The 27,959-nt window shown below is 44.1% G+C and overlaps 1 protein-coding gene across 3 annotated transcripts in view; it reads left to right on the top strand.

The window, feature by feature from the left end:
* ipo11 (importin 11) overlaps window positions 1-27,959 on the top strand; it is a 113,853-nt gene that overhangs the window by 19,021 nt on the left and 66,873 nt on the right. For all 3 annotated transcript variants that reach the window (XM_060931026.1, XM_060931028.1, XM_060931029.1), the window contains exons 9-12: window positions 6,261-6,331; window positions 6,917-7,109; window positions 7,284-7,436; window positions 7,741-7,784. In XM_060931026.1, the coding sequence (XP_060787009.1) occupies window positions 6,261-6,331; window positions 6,917-7,109; window positions 7,284-7,436; window positions 7,741-7,784 (461 nt within the window). The remainder of the gene's footprint in view (window positions 1-6,260; window positions 6,332-6,916; window positions 7,110-7,283; window positions 7,437-7,740; window positions 7,785-27,959) is intronic.

Raw genomic sequence — 27,959 nt, 5'->3', positions numbered from 1 at the left:
ATTTAGTGGATGAACATTATTATTCTCTGTGTTTCTGTATGTTGAGCTCAAGTGACTTAGTGAACTGAGAGAGATGTTTTTCCACATGCTGTAATCGCCTTTCTGTGGCCTTGGTGATAAGCAGGGTGCCTGAGTTCTCCATAACTACGCATCTGCCTGCCAGAGCACGCCAGGTGCACGCTTTAACAAAGCTTCATAGAAAATCTTGAGCCAATCACGTTGTAGGTGCAATTGGTCTTGAGTGATCAGTCTCATTAAATCACTCATTTAAATAATACCTTTAAATTTGTTGTTTAATAATAAACAGCTAAATTATGGTATATTCCAAATTATTATGATCACTACCAATGCAACAATAATGTATTACTTACCGTACAACATAGACAGCCAATAGCACTCATATACACCTTGGATAAAGGCAATTTGGAGGTCTTTTAGATTGTGTGACTTCCAGTATATAGTAGCAAACAGACTCGCAGTTTAACAGAAATTGAATTTATTATAACAATGATAAAATTGGGTAATAGCAATTGAATACATTCAGCATGGTCAAGCAATATATATGTGTGTGTAAGCATAAACAGTGGTGTGTGTGTGTGTGTGTGTGTGTGTGTGTGTGTGTGTGTGTGTATCTGAGATATGGGGGAGGGGAGAACCTCGTGGTTTAAGCAGACAAAGGAATATGTCGTGATTGCTAACCCACTAGCTTATACAGGGATGTGATTTTTCCGCAAATTCGCGGAATTCCGCTTTTTTCACCTCAAAATTTGAAAAAAATTTTTCCGATTTTTCGCTCAAATATCCGCATTCATATCCTATTCGTTCCGACTTTCAGTAATTCCGTCATTGAGATGAAACGAGGTACGTGATTGGCCCATCGCTCTGTAACAACCAATGAACGCGCTTGTTAGATAGCTGTACGTAAGCTCGCTTCAAACAGAGTTGAAAGATGGCAGCCTCCGTGATCGAGTGTAAAGATGCAAATCGAGTTAAAGAAAGCGACAGAATAATGAAAAACAAGTTCCGCTGGGAATGGTTGGAGAAAGAGGTTGCTACAGACGTTGGACATAATACTCTGAGACATTTGTTCAGGTCGGGGCGGATCGTCTCTCGCTCAGGGGCAGAGAGAGATGGCGTGCTTGCTGGAGGCCCCTCTACGCATCAGCGTGTTATGTGAGTGTGTGGCGTTTGGTCACAAACAAACTCAGCTTTTTATGTGTGCGTTTTGTCCGACGTGGCAGAGCCGAGTGTGTTTGACAGGACACGGTTGTCTGGGTCGAGCTAGTGGGCTTTGTGTGTGTGTTTAGGGAGGCGAGAGGTTGGCTGACGGTCACCCGGAATGAGTTCACGTACCGGCGCGCTGGGCGGAGAGGAAAGGAAAGAGAGGAGGAGATGCTGTTCGTCATTTAGTCCGCGGAAATATTTCCACTTTGGGTGTAAAATGACTGGAACATTTGCTCAGGGAACAGAGCCGACACCAGAGCTAGCTCCTGAGTTAGCACGGCTTGCTAGTAGCAGTGAAGTTCTGTTACTTTACACTCAGGCTTGTTGCTACTTAGCCATGTAGCTAGCAAGAGCTTTAACGCACCGCTTAAACACAAGTCTGTCAAGGCCATTTATTTATAATTTAATCCTATTTTGGAGCATGTATAGGTTCTTCTGGCTACATAGAAAGTCAAAATATGTGTTGCAGCTGCCTGCTCTGGCTAACAGGCTAAGTGAAAGTGAGCGCTGTGCAGCTGGAAACGCCCCCTGTCCTGTTGCTCCACCGCGCTGATGAAGAGGAAATCTGTTGCGCTGAAGACCAAACCGCTCCATAAGGCATATAGAGTGCACTAGAGAGACTACAGGGGCCCCCTGTGTAGGGCACTTGTATAAGAAGGAGGAAGTGATTTGGGATTGAGCCTTCAGTGTGTGTGTGTGTTATCAGCCAGGTTGTTAAATTTATTTATTTATTTTTTAAATTATTTTTTAAAAAAGTATGATAATTATGAATGAATGAAATGAACTTAATTAAATTTACAACCAATGTAGATACATTACATTATTTACACATTACCGTGATATCTAAGGCATAATTAACAAAATTTACAGCAATAAAAAAAAATTAAGGGTGGCCCGGTGGTGTAGCAGTCAGCACTGTCGCCTCACAGCAAGAAGGTCCAGGTTCGAGCCCAGTGGCCGGCGAGGGCCTTTCTGTGTGGAGTTTGCATGTTCTCCCCGTGTCCGCGTGGGTTTCCTCCGGGTGCTCCGGTTTCCCCCACAGTCCAAAGACATGCAGGTTAGGTTAACTGGTGACTCTAAATTGAGCGTAGGTGTGAATGTGAGTGTGAATGGTTGTCTGTGTCTATGTGTCAGCCCTGTGATGACCTGGCGACTTGTCCAGGGTGTACCCCGCCTTTCAGAAATATGAGTAGAAATATTAGAGATATTGCCTTCTTCGCAGACTTCTGATTGGATTGAATGGATTCAGCAAACACATTTTTTGTGAATGTTGTTTAGTGAAAAAGTGATTTTTATTCTTGCATATGAAAATCCTCAAGTGAGTGAACACTGTACAGTTCTGTATATGAGTCAATTTCACAGAAAACGTTTTTTTTTTTTTTTGTCCGGACGTGTTTTGTTTACATTGAGATTTCTAAAACCTTTTTATCGTCTCATATGATAAAACATATGAGTTCTACCTTGCATTATCAGTTCTACCTTGCATTTCAAAATTTGACTACTTTGGTTCATTGACTACTTTGTCCCCCCACCAGGGCGCTGCCCTGGACCAGCTGGGGGCCTGCGGCCCCCAGACCCCCGGCTAAAATTTTCAGATAATTTCACCAGCCCCAAATCACATCCCTGCTTATAACATTACTAAATCTACTGAAATCTTGAGGTCAAAATATGTGTAATAATGAAATTAAAAGTGTTAGAAAGGATAGAGAGAAAGCATGCAACAACCTATCTATTAAAACAACTGAGAGAAAACAATTGTAGAACACAATGGTCAGTGTGCACAATTAAACAGTTCCTGAGTTTAAATTCACACTACTTCATAAAGCTAATTCCTAAGACTAGTTTGCCCAAAATGCCAGACTTACTTCCAGTATCTTGCTTCTATGCAAGATTATGCAGAGATGTCCTGAAATTTCTGGAGTTCACAGAGCTCGTGGAGGCTTCTGTAGAAAGCAGAGAATTCTTGGTCTGACGCTTCGTCGTTCGTGAGAAAGAGTCTCTGCTCAATCAGTGTGCACAGTGATTACGTCAGAAGGAATCCGGTTGCTTCTAACTTTTAATTAACTGCTTTGGGCTGCAGTCGTAACGTTACTTATAATGAACAAATAACTGGTTGTAACTCAATCTGAGTGAGATGGTGCGATATTTAAGTAGTTTTACCGTGGCCAGTGGTAAACAAAAGCGCGCTGAATCTTCTTTCTTGTCAGGCAGAAGTTGTGGTTTCGGATGGTCCGGTGGGAGAGTGCCTCTTTATGTCTGTGTGACCCTCAAGCTTTACAGCGCCAAAGAGGAAGACGGAAGTGTGGTTGAGTCACTTATGGGCTCAGGGAGGATGTGACGTAGGTAATCCCGCCCAGGCGTGACGGAGGTCATCGCAGAAGTTGGTTGATGGGATCTGTAGTTCTAGACGAATGTGGCTGTACCTACAACGTGAAGATGCAAGCAGTAAGCGAATGCCTTTAGAGTATAATAGATAACAGCCACTAAAACACAACTCGGAGTGCGTGTACTCTCGGCATCATCAGAAGTGGTGTCGTCTTCTATTCTTCTCTTTCCTTTCCTATTTTATATATCTGTTATATGATCTACTATAATAAATGACCGAAAAGATGACTGCTAAGCGTTTTGAAGTGTTTATTAGAAGTTTCCATTACAGTATCCAAATGAGAGTCGGAGCTTACCCGTCTGTGTTCTCATTTCTTGAAGGCCAATCTTGTGGCTGATTGTTTTGAAACAATCTGACTTTCAGTTGTTCGTTCAGTTCTCTGTTCATTCACTTCTTCCACATAAAGGCGAGATATTGCTGCTGAGGCGAGCATATCCAGCGGAGAAATCAGACAGCTGCTCCACTTATTCTCCATTTTCTCCATACTGAGTACTCCGCCATTACTGCTGGGCTCAGGCAATTACTAAAACCCGGGATGGGACGTCACCGGTTTTAGCAACAACCACGGGGAGGTCACTGCCCGAGAGATATGTCCCGTCCCGGGTTTTAGCAACAACTCTCAGCTCACACTCTGGGAGAACTGGTGCAACTGAACTTACTTTTCTTTAATTGTTGGTACTGCACCCTCTTTCAATCCGGGCTTATAGCCAACGCTCCTCAACAGATCAGAGGTTTCATACGAGTCTTCAGTAAAATGTGCAGAGCAGAGGAAAGACCACTTCGTAGGCGCCCAATGTGCCTGTGAACTTCTCGCAAAACGCATCCAAATCTTTGCAGTTTGAACATTCTTGGGCCATGAATGCAACGTAAATCCACCTTCTGTCATGTTGCTGCACCAGCCAGCAACACATTTATGTGGCATGGCGATAAATTAGCTCATAATAATAATAATAATAAAGTTTTATATAGCGCCTTTCATGGAACCCAAGGTCGCTTTACAAAAGAGGAGATAGGTCAAGGAATTGGGTATGGGGGGAGAGGGAAGGGTTAAGGACCATAGGCCTCAGTGAAGAGATGTGACTTGAGATGCTTTTTGAACATAGCCAGAGTGGGGGCTTGGCGGATGTGGAGAGGTAGATTGTTCCAGAGGGTGGGAGCAGCAACACAAAAGGCTCTGTCACCAAAGGTCTGTAGCCTGGAGCGTGGGATGACAAGTTGGTCCTTGCCAGAGGACCTCAGGGACCTTGATTGGGAGTAGGGCTGGAGGAGGTCAGAGAGGTACAGAGGAGCAAGATTATGGAGTGACTTGTTTGTGAGGAGTAGAATCTTGTATGTGATGCGAGACTTCACTGGGAGCCAGTGGAGCTGCTTGAGTGTTGGGGTAATGTGTTGCCACCGCTTCGTGTGTGTAAGAACCCTGGCAGCTGAGTTTTGTATGCGCTGTAGTCGGTCCAGGGCTTTAGTGGGCAGGCCATAAAGGACACCATTACAGTAGTCCAGACGTAATGTAAAGTAAAGTAGTCCAGATAATGAAGGATCAGAGTTGCAGTCAGCTCTGTTTTAGTATGGTGGAAATGGCAATGAGACCAATAGACTTCCTGCTGTGACGTTATGGATGTCAAGGTCATTCACTCAGACCGCTACCTATATAAATCACTTTAATCGTAAAAATTATGATATTAGATTTCTTGTTAACGCTTAAAACTATTCCTGTGCCATTCTTGAGGTCTCAAGGCATTTTAAACAAAAAGTGAGGCCATGGCTCTGCGTATATGCTTTAAGCCTAGACAGGTGATCTGCAGCTGATTGAAAAATAGAGAAATCACTGCTGTGTGCCTCAGTGATGAAGTCTGTGAGGCTGGGGAACATCACAATTTCCGACAATCATGTGGTCGTGCCTGAGGACAAGTTTTTGGATGAAAGCATCCACTCTGTCAGCAAGGACCAACACAATGGAATCTCGGCCTTGCAAAGACAGATTCAGACTATTCAGTCTGTCAAATATGTCGACTGAATACGACAAGGAAGCTAGCCACAGGGAATCATGGAGGTGTTTGGCCAGTTCCGAATCGCTTTTGGTCAAAAACAACTTCACCTCTTCTTGCAGCTCATACAAGCGCTGTAACCCTCTCCCTCTGGAAAGCCAGCAAACCTCTGTGTGCAAGAGCAGCTGTTCATGTCCAGAACCTATTTCCTGACAGAGGACCCCGAATAAACGTGAGTTCAATGGACGCGACTTTTAATGTGTTTTTTTTTTTTTTTTTCTTCCATCTGAACTGCCTGCTGAAGCACAGACGGGAAGAGCATTGGCATTTTTTTTTTTTAGCTGCAAGTGCTTCGCGATGGATCATGTAATGAGTCCATCTTGCTAACGGAGCTACCTGTTGAAGGTGTGTCACTAGGCCACTCTCACGCCCTGTCATTGATCGCGCCCCATCGGTACAAATACCAACACACTTCTCCCATACCAAGTCTACATTTTTGACAAACTAGTCAATAAGATGAAAGATTGCTTCCCCAGTTGTACGGGATTGAAGAGGAAGACAAAACAGAACATCCTCTTCAATCCCCTGGTCTTTCACAAACCTTATGTAGATACTGTGTAACTAATTTGTTTGTTTATCTTGTGATTATTGTGTGTGTGTTTGAGGTGGCCATGTGGGTGAAGCTCACGCCTGCAGAGAGAAACTGGAAAAGATCATCATCCTCTACACTAAAGTTGTACGCTCCACCACACATTCCTGCACACGTTTACACTCGATTCATAATAGTCATTAACAGAATGTAATAAAGGTCGTGTGAAGGTCATTAGGTGTAAATAGTTTATAACTCTCAAAACGGAGATGCAGTTGAATTGAAAATGAAAATCAAATAAGTGATTCTGAAATTTGAGCAAAAAACAAAGTAAAAAATAATTTACAGAATAAAATGAACTAAATTTGAGTTGAATTTGGTGTGAAAATTATTTAATTTTTTGTGGACTTTAATTTTTAACTGAATTAACTTAATCATTTCAGTTTAAATAATTAAAAATTAAACAAAACATTAAGCAGTTTTACTCAGTTGTGCTAAAATAATAATTTAACTTGGCTGAAAGTTTAATCCATAGTTCATTTTCTTTTCATTGTTGATAAATGTGTCTGAAAATGAAAAAAATCTGAAATTAAAGACTTGTTTGTCTCTCAGCAGTGCATTCTGGGACAGTGGGCGGGTTGAAAAGGTTTCATTAGCTCCCTGAAGCTGAGGGAGGGAGGGTGTGTTACTGATGTGTTCTGTGCCCTGATGATGATGTGTGATTGTTTTTAGTTCCTGGACTTCCTGCAGAGCCACCCGCACTCGTTTATCCCCCTGATCCAGCGCTCGCTCGAGTTCTCCGTCTCCTTCGTGTTCACTGAGCAGGGCGATGGCCTCGTCTTCGAGCGCTTCATCGTCCAGTGCATGAACCTCATCAAGATGATCATCAAGAACGACGCCTACAGACCGGCGAAGAACGTGGAGGGTACACGCAGCACTCACACCGCAAATGTCACGCTTTTAACACCAATAACACGGGTTTATGATAAAGATTACAAGTTTATCACATTCAGAGCTTTATTTATAACCTGACTACATTTAGTAACAGGCTCATTAATGTGTGTACAGTGTTAATTGTGTGTGTGTGTGTGTGTTACAGACAGTAAAGCGGAGAATCTGGAGGCATACACGATTACATCAGCTTTCTTCACACATGTGACTCTGACTGAGATCTGTAAAAGACTCGTCTCCAAATACTTCCTGTTAACACAGGAAGAGCTCACCATGTGGGAAGAGGATCCCGAGAGCTTCGGTGTGTACAGCAAATCTGCTCAACCTTAATCATCAGCACTTCTGCACAGTCACCATGGTGCTGTAACCCCGCCCCATTTCACACTGTGATTGGCTATTCCTCATCTCCCCACTCTGCTCATCTTACACTCACACCATGCACTTAACACTGATCATTTCAACCTCCGGCCTGATCTGATAACGCCTAACAGGCCTCTCTGAGCCAGTCGTGCCTAAAGGGCCTCTCAGGCCTGATGACGCCCAACTCGGACCTGATGATGCCTAACTAAGTTTCTCACACACTTTTTTTTTTTTCCTTTCATCAGCTGTTGAGGAGACAGGAGGTGATTCATGGAAATACAGTTTGCGGGTGAGTGTACACACACACTATCTTTTATATATATATATATATATATATATATATATATAAATAAAAATAAAAAAAAAGCACACCTTCTATATGTATTGTGATATCACGAGAGGTTGACTGGCTCTCAGCGGGACCCTTCAATTAGTGCAAGGACACAAAGGTTAAAATAAATCAAGATTTTTAATGTTATGCCAGGAGGTTAAACAGAAAAGGTATCTCAAAGTCCAATGTTCAAACAAAGATGGATTCCCAAAAGTCAAACTCAATGTCTCTGGCTTTAGAATAACAAAATTATAGGCAGGTTTCCTTCAGTCCAATATCCTTTTCACAGAACAAACAAAATCTTCTGCCTTACTTTGAGTCCAGTCAACAATCCCTGTAGTCTTCAGCCCGGTGGCAGTCCAGTAGCAGGCATTCATAACACAGGTAAGTGCTTCAGTGCAAAATCCCTCAGGTAAGACTTCCAGATAAGCATTTCCATGAATACTCCGCCCAGCAGGATCCACTCAGCAAAAAGAGTCCATGAACCTCTTTCCTCCTCCTCCACACAGAGTTTTTGAGCTCTCACAAAGCCCTCTTGCTCATTAAGCCCTCATTGGCCACAGGTGTGTTGCAGTGCTGTGCTGAGGGGTGAAGTTCCCAACCCCACCACCAGACGGGGTTATAGCTGCTTGTTGTTGGAGCCATCCACATGGAACATGGCGCCCCTCCAAGACGCAGCCTCTCGGGATGTCACACATCCCCCCCCCGGGGCCGACGTCCTAGTCAGGCTGAAGGTCATGAAGAGGGCATCTCGCCAGGACAGGGCGTCCGCATTGCCATGGCGCCTGCCAGCCCTGTGGACAACAGAGAAGTTAAACGCTTGCAAGCTTAAAAACCATCTGGTAACCCTACTGTTTGTCTCCTTGTTCTTGGCCATCCACTGCAGAGGGGCGTGGTCAGAGATCACCGTGAAACGCCGGCCCAGGAGGTAATATCATAGGGACTCCAGGGCCCAGGTAATGGCGAGACACTCCTTTTCAACCGTTGAATAGTTCTTCTCTCTTGGGAGTAGTTTTCTGCTTAGATATAGGATGGGGTGTTCCTCACCTTCATGCACTTGAGCGAGTACAGCCCCCAGCCCCACCTCTGAAGCGTCTGTCTGAACCACGAACTCCCTCTTGAAGTCTGGTGCCACCAGAACCAGACTGGAACAGAGGGCCTGCTTCAGGTTGATGAAGGCTGCCTCTGCTGCGGGATTCCACTTCACCATTCTTGAGTGCCGTTTGGTTGTCAGATCTGTCAGGGGTGCAGCAATGGAGGCAAAATTGGCAATAAAACGCCGGTAGTAGCCGGCTAGGCCCAAAAATGACCTCACCTGCTTCTTTGTGAGGGGTTGCGGCCAGTCCTGTATGGCCCGCAGCTTCGCTTCCTGAGGCTTGACTAGTCCCCGGCCAACCGTGTACCCCAGGTAATTGGTTTCACTGAAGGCCAGCCTGCATTTTTTCGGGTTTGCCATGAGCCCTGCATCTCTGAGGGAATCAAGCACAGCTTGGACATGGGGTAAATGACTTTCCCAATCCAGACTTTGAATGACAACATCTAAAAATGCAGCTGCATACCTCTTGTGGGGAGCAAGGACCCGATCCATTAAGCACTGGAACGTGGCCGGTGCTCCATGCAGCCCAAATGGGAGACGTGTGTACTGGTAGAGACCTTCTGGTGTGGCAAAGGCCATCTTCTCCTTTGACGCTGGGGTCAGGGGCACCTGCCAGTAGCCTTTTGTAAGGTCCAGAGTGGTGAGGAAGCGGGCATGTCCTAAGGAGTCTACGAAGTCATCCACACGGGGCATAGGGTAGGAATCAAACTCTGACACCTCATTCAATTTGCGATAATCATTGCAGAATCTTACCGACCCGTCTGGTTTGGGAACCAGGACGATGGGGCTTGCCCAGGCACTTTTGGACTCTTCAATGACTCCCAGCTCTAGCATCTTTCTCACCTCCTCCTGGATAGCCACCTTGCAAGCCTCCGGCACATGATAGGGACGCTGGGTCACCGTTCGGCCAGGGACGGTGCGGATCTCATGTTGGACCACCTCTGTGTGCCCGGGGAGTGAGGAGAAGACGTCTCGGTTGCGGTCCACCAGCTCTAGGGTCATCTGCCACTGATGTGGGGATAGGCCTGGCCCCACCTGAACCTCCTCTCTGGCGGGTTCTTTGGACTCTGTCGGGGGCAAACAGCTGAACAACGCCTCCCTGGCGTGCCATTTTTTCAAGTGGTTAGCATGATATATCTGCTCAGGTTTTCTTTTATCAGGCTGTCTCACCTTATAATTCACCTCTCCTACCCGCTCGATGGCCTTGCCAGGTTGCCAGGAACTTACACTCCACAGTCGGCACCAGGACCAGCACTCTGTCCCCCGGCTTAAACTCTCTCGGCTGGGCCGGTCAGTTGTAGGAGGCCTGCTGTTGCCGTTGAGCAGTCTCCATGTGTTCACGCACTATCGGGTAGACGGCCCTCATTCTCTCCTTCATGGCCCCGACATGCTCGATCAGGGTCCGCTGTCTGCAAGGTTGCTCCTCCCAAGCCTCCTTGGCAATGTCCAGCAGCCCTCTGGGTCTGTAAGAAAGCAAAAGTTCAAAAGGTGAAAAGCCAGTAGAAGATTGGGGTACCTCTCTCACTGCAAACAGCAGGTATGGCAGCAGCTGGTTCCAGTTCCGCCCATCCTCTTCAACCACCTTCCTCAGCATTGACTTCAGAGTCCTGTTAAAACGGTCGACCAATCCATCTGTCTGGGGGTGGTAGACAGATCTTTGCAACTGTTTGATCTTCAACAGGGCACACAGTTCTTTCATCACCCTGGACATGAACGGGCTGCCTTGGTCTGTCAATATCTCCTTTGGAATTCCTAGACTGGTGGAGAGGAGGAACAGCTCCTTGGCTATTTGTTTGGAGGTCGCCTTCCTCAGGGGGATGGCCTCAGGGTACCGGGTCGCATAGTCCAGGATGTACTGATGCCCCCTGGAGCTTTTTGGCAAAGGACCAACTATATCCAGTCCAATCCTCTCAAAAGGAGTTTCGATAATTGGTAAGGGGATGAGCGGGTTACGGTATGGGGGCTTAGGTGCCGCCACCTGGCATTTTGGGCAACTAGGACAGTAATTCTCTATTTCCTTGTGCACTCCCAGCCAGAAGAAACGCTGTAAGATCCTCTCTTTTGTCTTCTCTACACCTAGGTGGGCCCCCAGTGGATGTGTGTGTGCCAGATTGAGCACAGTCGCCCGGTGGGGCTGTGGTACAAGGAGCTGTTCATGCACTTCGTCATTTTACTTTACCACCTGATACAGTAGGCCACGTATAATTGCGAAATGGGGGTATGTAGGGCTTGCTCTACCCCCTAACAGTACTTCCTCTAGCACCTGCACATTTCTTAAGGCATTTGCAAGCGTGGGGTCCTGCAATTGGGCAGTACCATACTGGCCTGGGGCAGCTCCTCGGTGCCTGGGGTGTCTTCCTTGTTGGAGCTTGGAGAGCTTTCCGGGGCCACATTCTCTTCTCCAGTGTCCGGGCCAGTCTCTGTGTCGGCCTGGGTGCCTGTCATCCCTGCGAGGGCAAACGCAGGGATGAGTGGTTGTGCGGGTTGCACTTGTGTGTTTGCAGGACGAGTCTTACCCCTCTGACTGCGGGGTACCCAGGCAAGGTGACCCGACTACCCGAATCTAACAATGCTTCGACATCACGGCAATTCACCGTCACTGGGCAGGTGGTTGGGGGGGGGGGGTCGATCTGGGGGCCCGTCTGCAGCCCCGACGAGTGATGCGAACAGCTGGGCGGATGGTGAGCTGGCGGACCCTGCAGTGGGCATAGGCTCGTCCACCGGTTTCCCATACTGCTAAGACATGTGTCCCATACCCCCACACCGGAAGCATTGTCAGGTGTCACTATCACGGGGAATTCTAACCGGACCCGGCCGGCTTCTGGCTCCCCCTGGAGCATAGCCAGGTCCTGCTGTGGCTGGGCTGGTCACCTTGGGGTTTTTGGGGCGGCCTCCCCCTGTCGGCAGCGGGGGCGCAGTCCTGGGGTCCTTCCTGGAAGCACGGAGCATTTCTGTTGTGGCCTGGTACTTTTCCACAGCTTCAACAGTCAGTTCAGCTGTGGTTAAGGCTTGTTGGCTGATGAAGTGCTTCGCCTCATATGGCAGGGCTCGAATGTAGTGATCCACGACCATGGCCTCCACTACTGCAGCCGCTGTGGTTTTTTCAGTTTCCAGCTATCTCCTCGCGATTCTGGAAAGTTCGTGCATCTGCGCACAGGGAGCCTGGTTTGCTTGAAAGGTCCAGCTGTGGAAGCGTTGAGCTATCCCGAACTTGGTGAGCTCATGTCTGCTGAGGATCTCAGTCTTCAGAGCATCATAGTTCGTAGTCTTGTCAGGGGGTAGGTCTCGGACAGCGTTCGATGATTCTCCCGTTAAGAATGGGGCTAACAGTCCAACCCACTGTGCCTTGGGCCATCCTTCCCTCGTGGCCGTGGCTTCAAAGGTGTGCAAGTATGCCTCAACATCAACTGTGGCCCCCATTTTGGAGATAAAGTTACTTGCCTTTTTTGGGCCAACACTCCGAACAGCCATCCTCTTCTGTAGCTGCAACTCCTCTGCTTTCAGTTGGTTGGCCTTCCTTTGTTCCTCCAGGAGGGCCGCACTCGCCTGAATTTGGGCTTGCTGGCCTGCAACAAGGGCCTTCAAAATTTCCTCCATCTTGTTATGGGGAGGGGCTATGGCTAACTGTGAGAATTGTGTAATCGAATGTTCAGTGTCCTCCCCGTACCTGCACTATTATTGATGATTGAAGTGCCCGCATCCTCCACCATATGTGATATCACGAGAGGTTGACTGGCTCTCAGCGGGACCCTTCAATTAGTGCAAGGACACAAAGGTTAAAATAAATCAAGATTTTTAATGTTATACCAGGAGATTAAACAGAAAAGGTATCTCAAAGTCCAGTGTTCAAACGAGGATGGATTCCCAAGTCAAACTCAAAAAATGTCTCTGGCTTTAGAATAACAAAATTATAGGCAGGTTTCCTTCAGTCCAATATCCTTTTCACAGAACAAACAAAATCTTCTGCCTTACTTTGAGTCCAGTCAACAATCCCTGTAGTCTTCAGCCCGGTGGCAGTCCAGTAGCAGGCATTCATAACACAGGTAAATGCTTCAGTGCAAAATCCCTCAGGTAAGACTTCCAGATAAGCATTTCCATGAATACTCCGCCCAGCAGGATCCACTCAGCAAAAAGAGTCCATGAACCTCTTTCCTCCTCCTCCACATTCACACAGAGATTTTGAGCTCTCATTAAGCCCTCATTGGCCACAGGTGTGCTGAGGGGTGAAGTTCCCAACCCCACCACCAGATGGGGTTATAGCTGCTTGTTGTTGGAGCCATCTACGTGGAACATAACGCCCCTCCAAGACGCAGCCTCTCGGGATGTCACCGTATATACACACAGAAGAATATTTGTAGTTTTGTGTGTTCTGTATAAATGATCTGTGCTTTTTGAAGTTTGACACGCAGTTAATTACGAAGCCGTCTGTCACTTTATTCAGTTTTTAAATGCATTTGTCTTGTTACCATGGTGACAGCCACACTAATCATTAGATTTTTTGTTTTTTTTATTGTCTTGCATTTCTGCCAAAGCTAAATGTAGGTGTGTGTGTGTGTGTTAGTAATCACTCATCCCCACCCCTTGCCCCATACACGTGTGAGCGCGCGCGCACACAGATTGTGTTATCGATTATGTCAGGTTTCCTTAACACACACAGGCACGTGTGTGTGTTCTGGCTAATGTTAAAGTACTACTCTACTCTAACATGTTTAGCCATCATATTTACATTAACGGACAGCGTGGTCATCTTCTAGTTGTGTGTTCATCATGACATGTTTGTGCTCTATCAGCGCATTGCGACATGTTAAACGGAGGCAGAAACACGAGTCTGTGAACAATGGAGTATACACGCTAGACAGCGTTTATGTAGAGAGCATGCGCACTAGACAGCGTTTATGTAGAGAGCGTGCGCACTAGACAGCGTTTATGTAGAGAGCGTGCGCGCTAGACAGCATTTATGTAGAGAGCATGTTATGCACAACCTGTCAACCTCTATTACAATTTCCTATCTCTGTATTGGCCTAATTTAATGTTTTAAAGTAATTATTTTTCGACTAAAATGAATGGCTGATTAAAATTGGACTAAAACCCTTTGTTTTCATCAACTAAAACTAGACCAAAACTATCAAGGATAGAATTGACTAAAATGTGACTAAAACTAATAAGCATTTCGTCCATAAGACTAAAACTAAATCAAAAATGGCTGCCAAAAACAACAGTTTTAAACTTGTAATAAGACTCGTGTCTATTTTCTGTCACTCGTACATTTATTACTTAATATATATTAAAACAACAAAAAAAGTTATCTTGAACGCTGCTTGTAAATGGAAAAGCATATGATCTTATTGCTTCTGTCGCTGAGTTATTTTTCGGATGCGATTGTACTAGTGCATCTCAAAAAATTAGAATATTGTGAAAAAGTTCAATATTTTCCATCAGTTATTTAAGAAAGTGAAAGTTATATATTATAGACTCATTACACATAAACTAAAATGTTTCAAGCATTTTTCTATTTTAATTTTAATCAGTATGGCATACAGTACAAAAACATTAAAAAAACCCATCTCAAAATATTAGAATATTTCATTTCGAGTTTGAGTAAAACAGTATGAACACAGTGTATCTCTCGGTCTAGTTCAGTACACACAACCACAATCATGGGGAAGACTGCTGACTCGACTGTTGTCCAGAAGATGATCACTGATGCCCTCCACAAGGAGGGTAAGCCACAAAAGGTCATTGCTGAAAAGGGTGGCTGGAAAAGGTGCACAAGCGACAGGGATGGCCACAGTCTTGAGAGGATTGTCAAGAAAAGTTGATTCAAGAACTTGGGAGAGCTTCACAAGGAGTGGACTGAGGCTGGTGTCAGTGTATCAAGACCCATCACGAACAGACATCTTCAAGAAAGGGGATACAACTTTCGCATTCCTAATATCAAGCTACTCCTGAGCCAGAGACAATGTCAGAAGTGTCTTATCTGGGCTAAGGAGAGAAAGAAATGGACTGTTGCTCAGTGGTCCAAAGTCCTCTTTTCAGATGAAAGTACATTTTGCATTTAATTTGGAAATCACGGTTCTAGAGTCTGGAGGAAGAGTGGAGAGGCACAGAATCCAAGGTGTTTGAAGCCCAGTGTGAAGTTTCCACGGTCTGTGATGATTTGGGGTGCCATGTCATCTGCTGGTGTTGGTCCACTGTATTTTATCAAGTCCAAAGTCAACACAGCCATCTACCAGGAGATTTCAGAGCACTTCATGCTTCTATCTGCTGACGAGCTTTTTGGAGATGCTGATTTCTTTTTCCAGCAGGACTTTGCACCTACCCACAGTGCCAAAACTACTACCAAATGGTTTGCTGACCATGATATTACTGTGTTTGATTGGCCAGCCAACTTGCCTGACCTGAACCCCATAGAGAATCTATGGGGTATTGTCAAGAGGAAGATGAGAAACACCCGACCCAAAAATACAGATACGCTGAAGGCCACTATAAAAGCAACCTGGGCTTCAATAACACCTCAGCAGTGCCACAGACTGATCACCTCCATGCCACACCGCATTGATACAGTAATTCATGGTAAAGGAGCCCCAACCAAGTATTGAGTGTATAAATGAATATACTTTTCAGAAGTTGGACATTTCTGTATTGTAAATCCTTTTTTTGATTGATCTTAGGGAATATTCTAATAATTTGAGATACTGGATTTCTGATTTTCATGAGCTATAAGCCATAATCATCAAAATTAAAACAAAGGCTTTAAATATTTCACTTTACATGTAATGAATATAGAATATATGAAAGTTTACCTTTTTGAATTAAATTATAAAAAAAAGGAACTTTTTCATGGTATTCTAATTTTTTGAGATGCACTAGTATATTTTGAGCGAAAATTCATGACAAATCGGACTTGACGCAAACAAGGATGGGCGACTTCAGGTTTCTTGCCAAAATGGATTTCTAAGTGCAAAAAAAAAAAACTTGATGTAGGGGCCAGTCTCGTTGATTCTGCATGTAAAACTAGGATTTTGGATGTGATGGATATTTTGAACGAAAATAATGACGAAACCAACCGCTGCAAACGAGGATTGATAACCCTACAGTTTCTTTCCATTTCGGATTTCTAACGCGATCAAAACCTAGCATGCGGGCGAAACTCGATAATAGTACATCTAAAATCAGTGGTTAACATTTCGGAATGTAGATGAAGTAATACGTTTTAGTAGCAGGAGTTGAGCGACAATAGGAGTTTTTCCCGAACTCGTCCCCTGAATGAAGGTGTGCTATGTGCAAGTACTGTCCTTGCAAATTATTTCTTTGTTCATAGTTTGATTTCAAGTTTGAATGCATCCCACTATGTCACTGATGGAGAAATATTCTCACACCCTAAGAGACTGCATGTACATCATGCCCTATTCTTATGATTTTATACAGTATAAATCTTGAGATTAGGGCATGATGTATATGCAGTCTCTCTGGATGTGAGAATATTTATCTGTGATGCTGGTGACTATTTGAATATCAGTTTATTGACAAACATTGACATGAGAAATTGATATTAATGCCAGTTTATTCGGGATGTGTACTCTGATGCTAAAAGATGACAGGGCTTAATGATGCTATGAAGAACTTATTTGCAAGTTGTGGTTTGTATACATTGCACATTTAGATTGTATTCGGTAGTTCTTGACTTAGTGTTAGCCAGAAATTTAAAAATAGGGTGTCCATAGGCTTTACCTGGCCGTCCAAATTGAGTATATTTTATCAATAGGAAACTGAGTGAGTCTGAAAGACAATCGGACCTGTCTGGCTAACACTATGATTCTTGCACACATGATGGTAGAGAGAGGGAATGCATTGCATACATTTTGGGGACAATACTCTCCCCCTCTTTGTGCTGATGTAGTCTGGTATTGTTTATTCTAAGCAGACAGAATTCCATTTTGATTGAAACATTAGTGTCTTGCAAAAGTATTCACCCCGCCCCCTTTTGGTGTTTGTTCTGTTTTGTCGCATTACAAGCTGGAATTAAAATGGATTTTTGGAGGGTTAGCACCATTTTGATTTACATAACATGCCGACCACTTTAAAGGTGCACATTTTTTAAAAATGTTATTTCTTTTTTTTAATTGTGACACAAACAATAAGATAAACAGAAATCTGGAGTGTGCATAAGTATTCACCCCCCTTCGTATGAAACCCCTAAATAAGAGCTGGTCCAACCAATTCACTTCATAAGTCACATAATTAGTTGATTAAGATCCAACTGTGTGCAATCAAAGTGTCGCATGAGCGGTCACATGATGTCTGTATAAATCAACCTGTTCTAGAAGGACCCTGACTCTGCAACACAACAAAGCAAGCAACATGAGAACCAAGGAGCCTCCAAACAGGTCAGAGACAAAGTTGTGGAGAAGTATAGATCAGGGTTGGGTTATAAAAAAAATATCCCAAACTTTGAATATCCCACAGAGCTCCATTAAATCCAGTATAGCAAAATGGAAAGAATATGGCACCACTACAAACCTGACAAGAGAAGGCCCCACCAACCAAAACTCACAGACCAGGCAAGGAGGGCATTAATCATGCCCCTTTTCCACCAAAGCAGTTCCAGGGCTGGTTCGGGGCCAGTGCTTAGTTTGGAACCGGCTTTTCTGTTTCCACTGACAAAGAACTGGCTCTGGGGCCAGAAAAACCGGTTCCAGGCTAGCACCAACTCTTTGCTAGGCCAGAGGAAAGAACCGCTTATGTCAGCGGGGAGGTGTTAAGACCAACAACAATAGCAAGACCACGAAAGGTCGCCATTTTTAAGCGATGAGAAGTAGCAGCTGTACAAATGTGAAGCCATCCATTGTTGTTGCTGCTGCTTCTCCGTGTTGTTGTTGCTTCGATGTTCGTGCCAAGGTTTATGCAAACGCAGCAACGTAACTGACGTATACAGCGACGTAACTGACATGGCTCCCCTTAGCACCCCGAGCTATGGAAAAGCAAACTGGTTCTCAGCTGGCTCGCAAGTTGAACGAGTTGTGAACCAGCCCTGGAACTGATTTGGTGGAAAAGGGGTATCAGAGATGCAACAAAGACACCAAAGATAACACTGAAGGAGCTGCAAAGATCTACAGTGGAGATGGGAGTATCTGTCCATAGGACCACTTGAAGCCATACACTCCACAGAGTGGGCGGGGCTTTATGGAAGAGTGGCCAGAAAAAAGCCGTTGCTTAAGAAACCCCGTTTGGACTTTGCCCAACAGCATGTGGCAAACTCCCCAAACACATGGAAGAAAATTCTCTGGTCAAATGAGGCAAAAATTAATCTTTTTGGCCATCATGGGAAATGCCATGTGTGATGCAAACCGAACACCATCCCTACAGTGAGGCATGGTGGTGGCAGCATCATGCTGTGGGGACGTTTTCCATCTGCAGGGACAGGAAAGCTGGTCAGGACTGAAGGAATGATGGATGGCACTAAATACAGGGCAATTCTGGAGGAAAACCTGTTTGAGTCGGCCAGAGGTTTGAGACTGGGATGAAGGTTCACATTCCAGCAGGACAAAGACCCTAAACATACTGCTAAAGCTACACTGGAGTGGTTTAAAGGGAAACATTTAAATGTCTTGGAATGGCCTAATCAAAGCCCAGACCTCAATCCAATTGAGAATCTGTGGCATAACTTGAAGATTGCTGTACACCAACGCAACCCATCTAACTTGAAGGAGTTGGAGCAGTTTTGTCTTGAGGAACGGGCAAAAATCCCAGTGGCTAGATATGCTGAGCTAATAGAGAGACACCCCAAGAGACTTGCAGCTGTAATTGTAGCAAAAGGTGGTTCTATAAAGTATTGACTGACTTTAAAGGGGGAGGGGATACTTATGCACACTCCAGATTCCTGTTTTTTTTTTCATTTTAATTATTGTTTGTGTCACAATAAAAAAAAAAAAAAAATTTCACCTTTAAAGTGGTAGGCATGTTGTGTAAATCAAATGGTGCTAACTCTCCAAAAATCCATTTTAATTCCAGCTTGTAATGCGACAAAACAGGACAAACACCAAGGGCGATGAATACTTTTGCAAGACACTGTATAACCAAATGGTATACTCCTGGGTGCTAGGGAACCAAATTCCAGCTCAGATGTTGTTGACCTGTAGATAGATTGCATAGTTGAAAGTTGGTGAGGCACAAGAGGTCTGGTGCTGATGTACTCTTATGTACACACTAAACAGACAGGATTACTGACAGGATTTGGGGGTATCTAATGAGGTAAATTCACCATGCCAGATGCCAAAAAAAAAAATCAATTTTCAGTCCTTGAAAATGCAAAATTTTCTCAATTGAAACCCCCCCCCCCCCCCCCCCCCCCACTGGCCCTTTGGGCCCGGTAATCACCTTTCTTTTTTGTTGGTCAGCTGCTGTTCTCAGCTATACATCTGGGGTTGGTTTAGTCGGTCAGGTCGAGACTCAGCAGCGTTACGGGGCAATAAAATGAAGTCAGCTGACGACCTGAATGTACCGAACGACCAGGTTCACATCAGTGGGGTTTTTCTTCCCTGATGGAATAAAATTAGGGCTTAGAGAGTGAAAAAGTGGCTCAGGGAGCATGAGGAATCATTTACACATTAATTAACCCTCAGAGTCCATACCTGAACCCCCACTGAGAGTCTCTGGGATGCTGGAGAAGATTTGACAGAGAGGTTCCAGTCTCCTGAAGTCGAGACACGATCTTAGCGACACGATCACTAATGCAGCTCTGGATGGGAATAGATGTTGAGACTGTGAGTGAGGTATATTGTGCATTGTGACGTAAATGAGGTATACTGTGTGGTGTTGTGACGGTGAATGGAGTACATTGTGTGTTGTTGTGACGGTGAATGAGGTATATTGTGTGTCGTTGTGACAGAGAATGGGGTATATTGTGCATTGTTGTGACAGTGAATGAGGTATATTCTGCGTTGTTGAGACGGTGAATGGGGTATATTGTGCGTTGTGACTGTGAATGAGGTATATTGTGCGTTGTGACTGTGAATGGGGTATATTGTGCATTGCTGTGACTGTGAATGAGGTATATTGTGCGTTGCTGTGACTGTGAATGGGGTATATTGTGTGTTGCTGTGAATGTGAATGAGAGAAATTTGTGCGTTGTGACTGAATGGGGTATATTGTGTGTTGTGACTGTGAATGAGGTATATTGTGCGTTGTGACTGTGAATGGGGTATATTGTGCGTTGTTGTGAAGGTGAATGGGGTATATTGTGCGTTGTTGTGAAGGTGAATGGGGTATATTGTGCGTTGTTGTGACAGTGAATGAGGTATATTATGTGTTGTGACTGAATGGGGTACATTGTGCGTTGTTGTGACGGTGAATGGGGTATATTGTGCGTTGTGACAGTGAATGAGGTATATTGTGTGTTGTGACTGTGAATGGGGTATATTGTGCGTTGTTGTGACAGTGAATGAGGTATATTGTGTGTTGTGACTGTGAATGGGGTATATTGTGCGTTGTTGTGACGGTGAAGGGGGTATATTGTGCATTGTGACAGTGAATGAGGTATATTGTGTGTTGTGACTGTGAATGGGGTATATTGTGCGTTGTGACAGTGAATGGGGTATATTGTGCGTTGTTGTGACTGAATGAGGTATATTGTGTGTTGTGACTGTGAATGGGGTATATTGTGCGTTGTTGTGACGGTGAAGGGGGTATATTGTGCATTGTGACAGTGAATGAGGTATATTGTGTGTTGTGACTGTGAATGAGGTATATTGTGTGTTGTGACTGGGGTATATTGTGCCTTGTTGTGATGGTGAATGGGGTATATTGTGCGTTGTTGTGATGGTGAATGGGGTATATTGTGCGTTGTGACGGTGAATGGGGTATCTTGTGTGTTGTTGAGACGGTGAATGGGGTATCTTGTGTGTTGTTGAGACGGTGAATGGGGTATCTTGTGTGTTGTTGAGACGGTGAATAGGGTATCTTGTGCGTTTTGATGGTGAATGAGGTATATTGTGCGTTGTTGTGACAGTGAATGAGGTATATTGTGCGTTGTTGAGACAGTGAATGGGGTATATTGTGTATTGACAGTGAAATGAGGTATATTGTGCGTTGTTGTGACAGTGAATGAGGTATATTGTGTAGTGTTGTGACTGTGAATGAGGTATATTGTGCGTTGTTGAGACGGTGAATGGGGTATCTTGTGTGTTGTTGAGACGGTGAATGGGGTATCTTGTGCGTTTTGATGGTGAATGAGGTATATTGTGCGTTGTTGTGACAGTGAATGAGGTATATTGTGCGTTGTTGAGACGGTGAATGGGGTATATTGTGTATTGACAGTGAAATGAGGTATATTGTGCGTTGTTGTGACAGTGAATGAGGTATATTGTGTGTTGTTGTGACAGTGAATGGGGTATATTGTGCGTTGTTGTGACTGTGAATGAGGTATATTGTGTGTTACTGTGAATGGGGTATATTGTGCGTTGTTGTGGCAGTGAAGAAGGTATATTGTGTGTTACTATGAATGGGGTATATTGTGCGTTGTTCTGGCAGTGAATGGGGTATATTGTGCGTTGTTCTGGCAGTGAATGGGGTATATTGTGCGTTGTGACTGTGAATGGGGTATATTGTGCGTTGTTGTGACTGTGAATGGGGTATATTGTGCGTTGAGACGGTGAATGGGGTATATTGTGCATTGTTGTGACGGTGAATGGGGTATATTGTGCGTTGTTGAGACGGTGAATGCCTAAAAAACCTAACCTAACACCCCCACCCCAACACCCCCACACTACCTACTATTGAGTAATTTAATAGACCAAGGAACCATTGACAATTTACACCTATTTGTCCTGCAGTTTGGCAGCCTATATCTTCTTCCTGATGGTAAGAGTTCATATTCTCCATGCAAAATATGTTCATCATCCTCTACGATTTTCAGTCCCTGCCTCCTCACTGCCTCATCAAATAAAACCTGAAGCGATGTGGGAGGGGGCATGCCCATTATCTTCCCCGCTCTCTTAATAAGGGTTTGTAATTGGGCTTTCAATTTCACAGACAGGTTCCCTAACCAAACTGTGATGCCGTATCTGATGATAGACTCAATGGAGGCCCTGTAAAATGCCATCATTATGTCTTTGTCAATGCCAAAAACTCTCAGCCTTCTCAAAAAATGCAGCCTCTGGCTAATCCTTGAGCATAAAAACTCAACATGCGGTCCCCATTTAAGTTCAAAGTCGAATACAACACCAAGGTATTTGTACATTGCTACCTGTTCCACTGCCTCCCCATTTAACGTCACCAAAGCATGGTTGCCTATGGATCTGGGGTCAAAAATCATCTCTTTTGTTTTACTCACATTTAAAACCAGTTTGTTTGATTCACACCACCTCACCACCCTGTCTATTTCTGACTGATAGACAGAGGCATCTGAGTCCTGCATTAACAGACTAAGAATTACTGTGTCATCTGAAAACTTAATAATATGATTATTTGTATAATAGTTTCTACATTCGTTGGTATATAGTGTGAACAGTAATGGAGAGCTCACGCAACCCTGTGGAACTCCTATATTAATGGTCAGTGAGTCTGAAAGTGTGGAGTTTATCTTTACTTGCTGTGTTCTATCAGTAAGGAAGGCTTCATACCATTTTATTATTACTGGGTTGACTTCCATACTTTTTAATTGATCTACTAAAAGGTTTGGTACAATAGTATTAAAAGCTGAACTAAAATCCATAAAGAGTAATCTGGCATATGCCCTGCTGTTTTCCAAGTGTTTTAGTATGAGGTGGGATGTAGTGCATAAAGCATCCCCAGTGCTTCTCCTATCTTTGTAGGCAAATTGATAGGGATCAAGGAGATGTTGAACTTGTGCTCTTAATTTGCCCAACATCAATCGCTCAAATGATTTCATTATTACAGATGTTAATGCAACAGGTCTGAAATCATTATTTTCTCTTGGGCATGGCTTTTTTGGGATAGGAATTATTATTGATTTTTTCCACCCAGTAGGTATGATGTGTGTCTCAACAGATAGCTGAAACAATGGGCACCATGCTTCTGCAATGTATATTGTGCGTTGTTGTGACTGAATGAGGTATATTGTGTGTTGCTGTTACTGTGAATGCGGTACATTGTGTGTTGTGACAGTGAATGGGGTATATTGTGCGTTGTTGTGACAGAGAATGGGGTATATTGTGCATTGTTGTGACGGTGAATGGGGTATATTGTGCATTGTTGTGACAGTGAATGAGGTATATTGTGCGTTGTTGTGACTGAATGAGGTATTTTGTGCGTTGTTGAGACGGTGAATGGGGTATCTTGTGCGTTGTGACGGTGAATGAGGTATATTGTGCGTTGTTGTGACTGAATGAGGTATTTTGTGCGTTGTTGTGACGGTGAATGGGGTATATTGTGTGTTGTGACAGTGAAATGAGGTATATTGTGCGTTGTTGTGACAGTGAATGAGGTATTGTTGTGACAGTGAATGAGGTATATTGTGTGTTGTTGTGACAGTGAATGGGGTATATTGTGCGTTGTTGTGACAGTGAATGAGGTATATTGTGTGTTGTTGAGACGGTGAATGGGGTATATTGTGCGTTGTTGTGACAGTGAATGAGGTATATTGTGCGTTGTTGTGACAGTGAATGAGGTATTGTTGTTGTGACAGTGAATGAGGTATTGTTGTTGTGACAGTGAATGGGGTATATTGTGCGTTGTTGTGACAGTGAATGAGGTATATTGTGTGTTGTTGAGACGGTGAATGGGGTATATTGTGCGTTGTGACAGTGAATGAGGTATATTGTGCGTTGTGACTGTGAATTAGATATATTGTGCATTGTTGTGACAGTGAAAGAGGTATATTGTGCATTGTGACTGTGAATGAGGTATATTGTGTGTTGCTGTGACTGTGAATGGGGTATATTGTGCGTTGTTGACAGTGAATGGGGTATATTGTGTGTTGCTGTGACTGTGAATGAGGTATATTGTGCGTTGTTGAGACGGTGAATGGGGTACATTGTGCGTTGACAGTGAATGAGGTATATTGTGCGTTGTCGTTGACGGTGAATGAGGTATATTGTGCGTTGTGACTGTGAATTAGATATATTGTGCATTGTTGTGACTGTGAATGAGGTATATTGTGCATTGTGACTGTGAATGAGGTATATTGTGTGTTGCTGTGACTGTGAATGGGGTATATTGTGCGTTGTGATGGTGAATGGGGTATATTGTGCGTTGTGATGGTGAATGGGGTATATTGTGCGTTGTGATGGTGAATGGGGTATATTGTGCGTTGTTGTGACAGTGAATGAGGTATATTTTGTGTTGTTGTAATGGTGAATGGGGTATATTGTGCGTTGTGATGGTGAATGGGGTATATTGTGCCTTGTGATGGTGAATGGGGTATATTGTGCCTTGTGACTGTGAATGAGGTATATTGTGCATTGTGACTGTGAATGAGGTATATTGTGTGTTGCTGTGACTGTGAATGGGGTATATTGTGCGTTGTTGACAGTGAATGGGGTATATTGTGTGTTGCTGTGACTGTGAATGAGGTATATTGTGCTTTGTCGTTGACGGTGAATGGGGTATATTGTGCGTTGTTGTTGACGTTGAATGGGGTATATTGTGCGTTGTTGTTGACGGTGAATGGGGTATATTGTGCGTTGTTGTTGACGGTGAATGGGGTATATTGTGCGTTGTTGTTGAAGGTGAATGGGGTATATTGTGCGTTGTTGTGACGGTGAATGGGGTGTATTGTGCGTTGTTGTGACGGTGAATGGGGTGTATTGTGCGTTGTTGTGACGGTGAATGGGGTGTATTGTGCGTTGTTGTGACTGTGAATGGGGTGTATTGTGCGTTGTTGTGACGGTGAATGGGGTATATTGTGCGTTGTTGTGACGGTGAATGGGGTATATTGTGCGTTGTTGTGATGGTGAATGGGGTATATTGTGCGTTGTTGTGACAGTGAATGGGGTATATTGTGCGTTGTTGTGACGGTGAATGAGGTATATTTTGTGTTGTAATGGTGAATGGGGTATATTGTGCGTTGTAATGGTGAATGGGGTATATTGTGCGTTGTGACTGTGAATGAGGTATATTGTGCGTTGTCGTTGACGGTGAATGGGGTATATTGTGCGTTGTTGTTGACGTTGAATGGGGTATATTGTGCGTTGTTGTTGACGGTGAATGGGGTATATTGTGCGTTGTTGTTGACGGTGAATGGGGTATATTGTGCGTTGTTGTTGAAGGTGAATGGGGTATATTGTGCGTTGTTGTGACGGTGAATGGGGTGTATTGTGCGTTGTTGTGACGGTGAATGGGGTGTATTGTGCGTTGTTGTGACGGTGAATGGGGTGTATTGTGCGTTGTTGTGACTGTGAATGGGGTGTATTGTGCGTTGTTGTGACGGTGAATGGGGTATATTGTGCGTTGTTGTGACGGTGAATGGGGTATATTGTGCGTTGTTGTGATGGTGAATGGGGTATATTGTGCGTTGTTGTGACAGTGAATGGGGTATATTGTGCGTTGTTGTGACGGTGAATGAGGTATATTTTGTGTTGTAATGGTGAATGGGGTATATTGTGCGTTGTAATGGTGAATGGGGTATATTGTGCGTTGTGACTGTGAATGAGGTATATTGTGCGTTGTTGTGACGGTGAATGGGGTATATTGTTAGTTGTTGTGACGGTGAATGGGGTATATTGTGCGTTGTTGAGACGCTGAATAGTGTATATTGTGCGTTGTTGAGACGGTGAATGGGGCATATTGTGCGTTGTGATGGTGAATGAGGTATGTTGTGTGTTGTTGTGACGGTGAATGAGGTATATTGTGCTTTTGTTGTGACGGTGAATGGGGTATATTGTGCGTTGTTGAGACGGTGAATGGGGCATATTGTGCGTTGTGATGGTGAATGAGGTATATTGTGCTTTGTTGAGACGGTGAATGGGGTATATTGTGCTTTTGTTGTGACGGTGAATGGGGTATATTGTGCGTTGTTGAGACGGTGAATGGGGCATATTGTGCGTTGTGATGGTGAATGAGGTATATTGTGCTTTGTTGTGACGGTGAATGAGGTATATTGTGTGTTGTGACAGTGAGGTATATTGTGCGTTGTTGTGACAGTTAATGAGGTATATTGTGCGTTGTTGAGACGGTGAATGGGGTATATTGTGCTTTTGTTGTGACGGTGAATGGGGTATATTGTGCGTTGTTGAGACGGTGAATGGGGTATATTGTGCGTTTTGATGGTGAATGAGTTATATTGTGCGTTGTTGTGACAGTGAATGAGGTATATTTTGTGTTGTAATGGTGAATGGGGTATATTGTGCGTTGTTGTGACGGTGAATGGGGTATATTGTGCGTTGTGATGGTGAATGAGGTATATTGTGCATTGTTGTTACAGTGAATGAGGTATATTTTGTGTTGTTGTAATGGTGAATGAGGTATATTGTGCGTTGTTGTGACGGTGAATGGGGTATATTGTGCGTTGTGACGGTGAATGGGGTATATTGTGCTTTTGTTGTGACGGTGAATGGGGTATATTGTGCGTTGTTGAGACGGTGAATGGGGTATATTGTGCGTTGTGATGGTGAATGAGGTATATTGTGCGTTGTTGTGACAGTGAATGAGGTATATTTTGTGTTGTTGTAATGATGAATGGGGTATATTGTGCGTTGTTGTGATGGTGAATGGGGTATATTGTGCGTTGTAATGGTGAATGAGGTATATTGTGCGTTGTTGTGACGGTGAATGGGGTATATTGTGCGTTGTTGAGACGGTGAATGGGGTATATTGTGCATTGTGACGGTGAATGGGGTATATTGTGCTTTTGTTATGACGGTGAATGGGGTATATTGTGCGTTGTTGAGACGGTGAATGGGGTATATTGTGCCTTGTGATGGTGAATGGGGTATATTGTGCGTTGTTGTGACAGTGAATGAGGTATATTTTGTGTTGTTGTAATGGTGAATGGGGTATATTGTGCGTTGTGATGGTGAATGGGGTATATTGTGCGTTGTGATGGTGAATGGGGTATATTGTGCGTTGTGATGGTGAATGGGGTATATTGTGCGTTGTTGTGACAGTGAATGAGGTATATTTTGTGTTGTTGTAATGGTGAATGGGGTATATTGTGCGTTGTGATGGTGAATGGGGTATATTGTGCGTTGTTGTGATGGTGAATGGGGTATATTGTGCGTTGTTGTTGACGGTGAATGGGGTATATTGTGCGTTGTTGTTGAAGGTGAATGGGGTATATTGTGCGTTGTGACTGTGAATGAGGTATATTGTGCGTTGTTGTGACGGTGAATGGGGTATATTGTTAGTTGTTGTGACGGTGAATGGGGTATATTGTGCGTTGTTGAGACGCTGAATGGTGTATATTGTGCGTTGTTGAGACGGTGAATGGGGCATATTGTGCGTTGTGATGGTGAATGAGGTATGTTGTGTGTTGTTGTGACGGTGAATGAGGTATATTGTGCGTTGTTGAGACGGTGAATGGGGTATATTGTGCTTTTGTTGTGACGGTGAATGGGGTATATTGTGCGTTGTTGAGACGGTGAATGGGGCATATTGTGCGTTGTGATGGTGAATGAGGTATATTGTGCTTTGTTGTGACGGTGAATGAGGTATATTGTGTGTTGTGACAGTGAGGTATATTGTGCGTTGTTGTGACAGTTAATGAGGTATATTGTGCGTTGTTGAGACGGTGAATGGGGTATATTGTGCTTTTGTTGTGACGGTGAATGGGGTATATTGTGCGTTGTTGAGACGGTGAATGGGGTATATTGTGCGTTTTGATGGTGAATGAGTTATATTGTGCGTTGTTGTGACAGTGAATGAGGTATATTTTGTGTTGTAATGGTGAATGGGGTATATTGTGCGTTGTTGTGACGGTGAATGGGGTATATTGTGCGTTGTGATGGTGAATGAGGTATATTGTGCATTGTTGTTACAGTGAATGAGGTATATTTTGTGTTGTTGTAATGGTGAATGAGGTATATTGTGCGTTGTTGTGACGGTGAATGGGGTATATTGTGCGTTGTGACGGTGAATGGGGT

The sequence above is a fragment of the Neoarius graeffei genome, chromosome 10 (assembly GCF_027579695.1).
Source record: "Neoarius graeffei isolate fNeoGra1 chromosome 10, fNeoGra1.pri, whole genome shotgun sequence".
Lineage (NCBI taxonomy): Eukaryota > Metazoa > Chordata > Actinopteri > Siluriformes > Ariidae > Neoarius > Neoarius graeffei.
The sequence above is the reverse complement of the archived record's forward strand: the minus strand, read 5'-3'. Positions and strand labels throughout refer to the sequence as shown.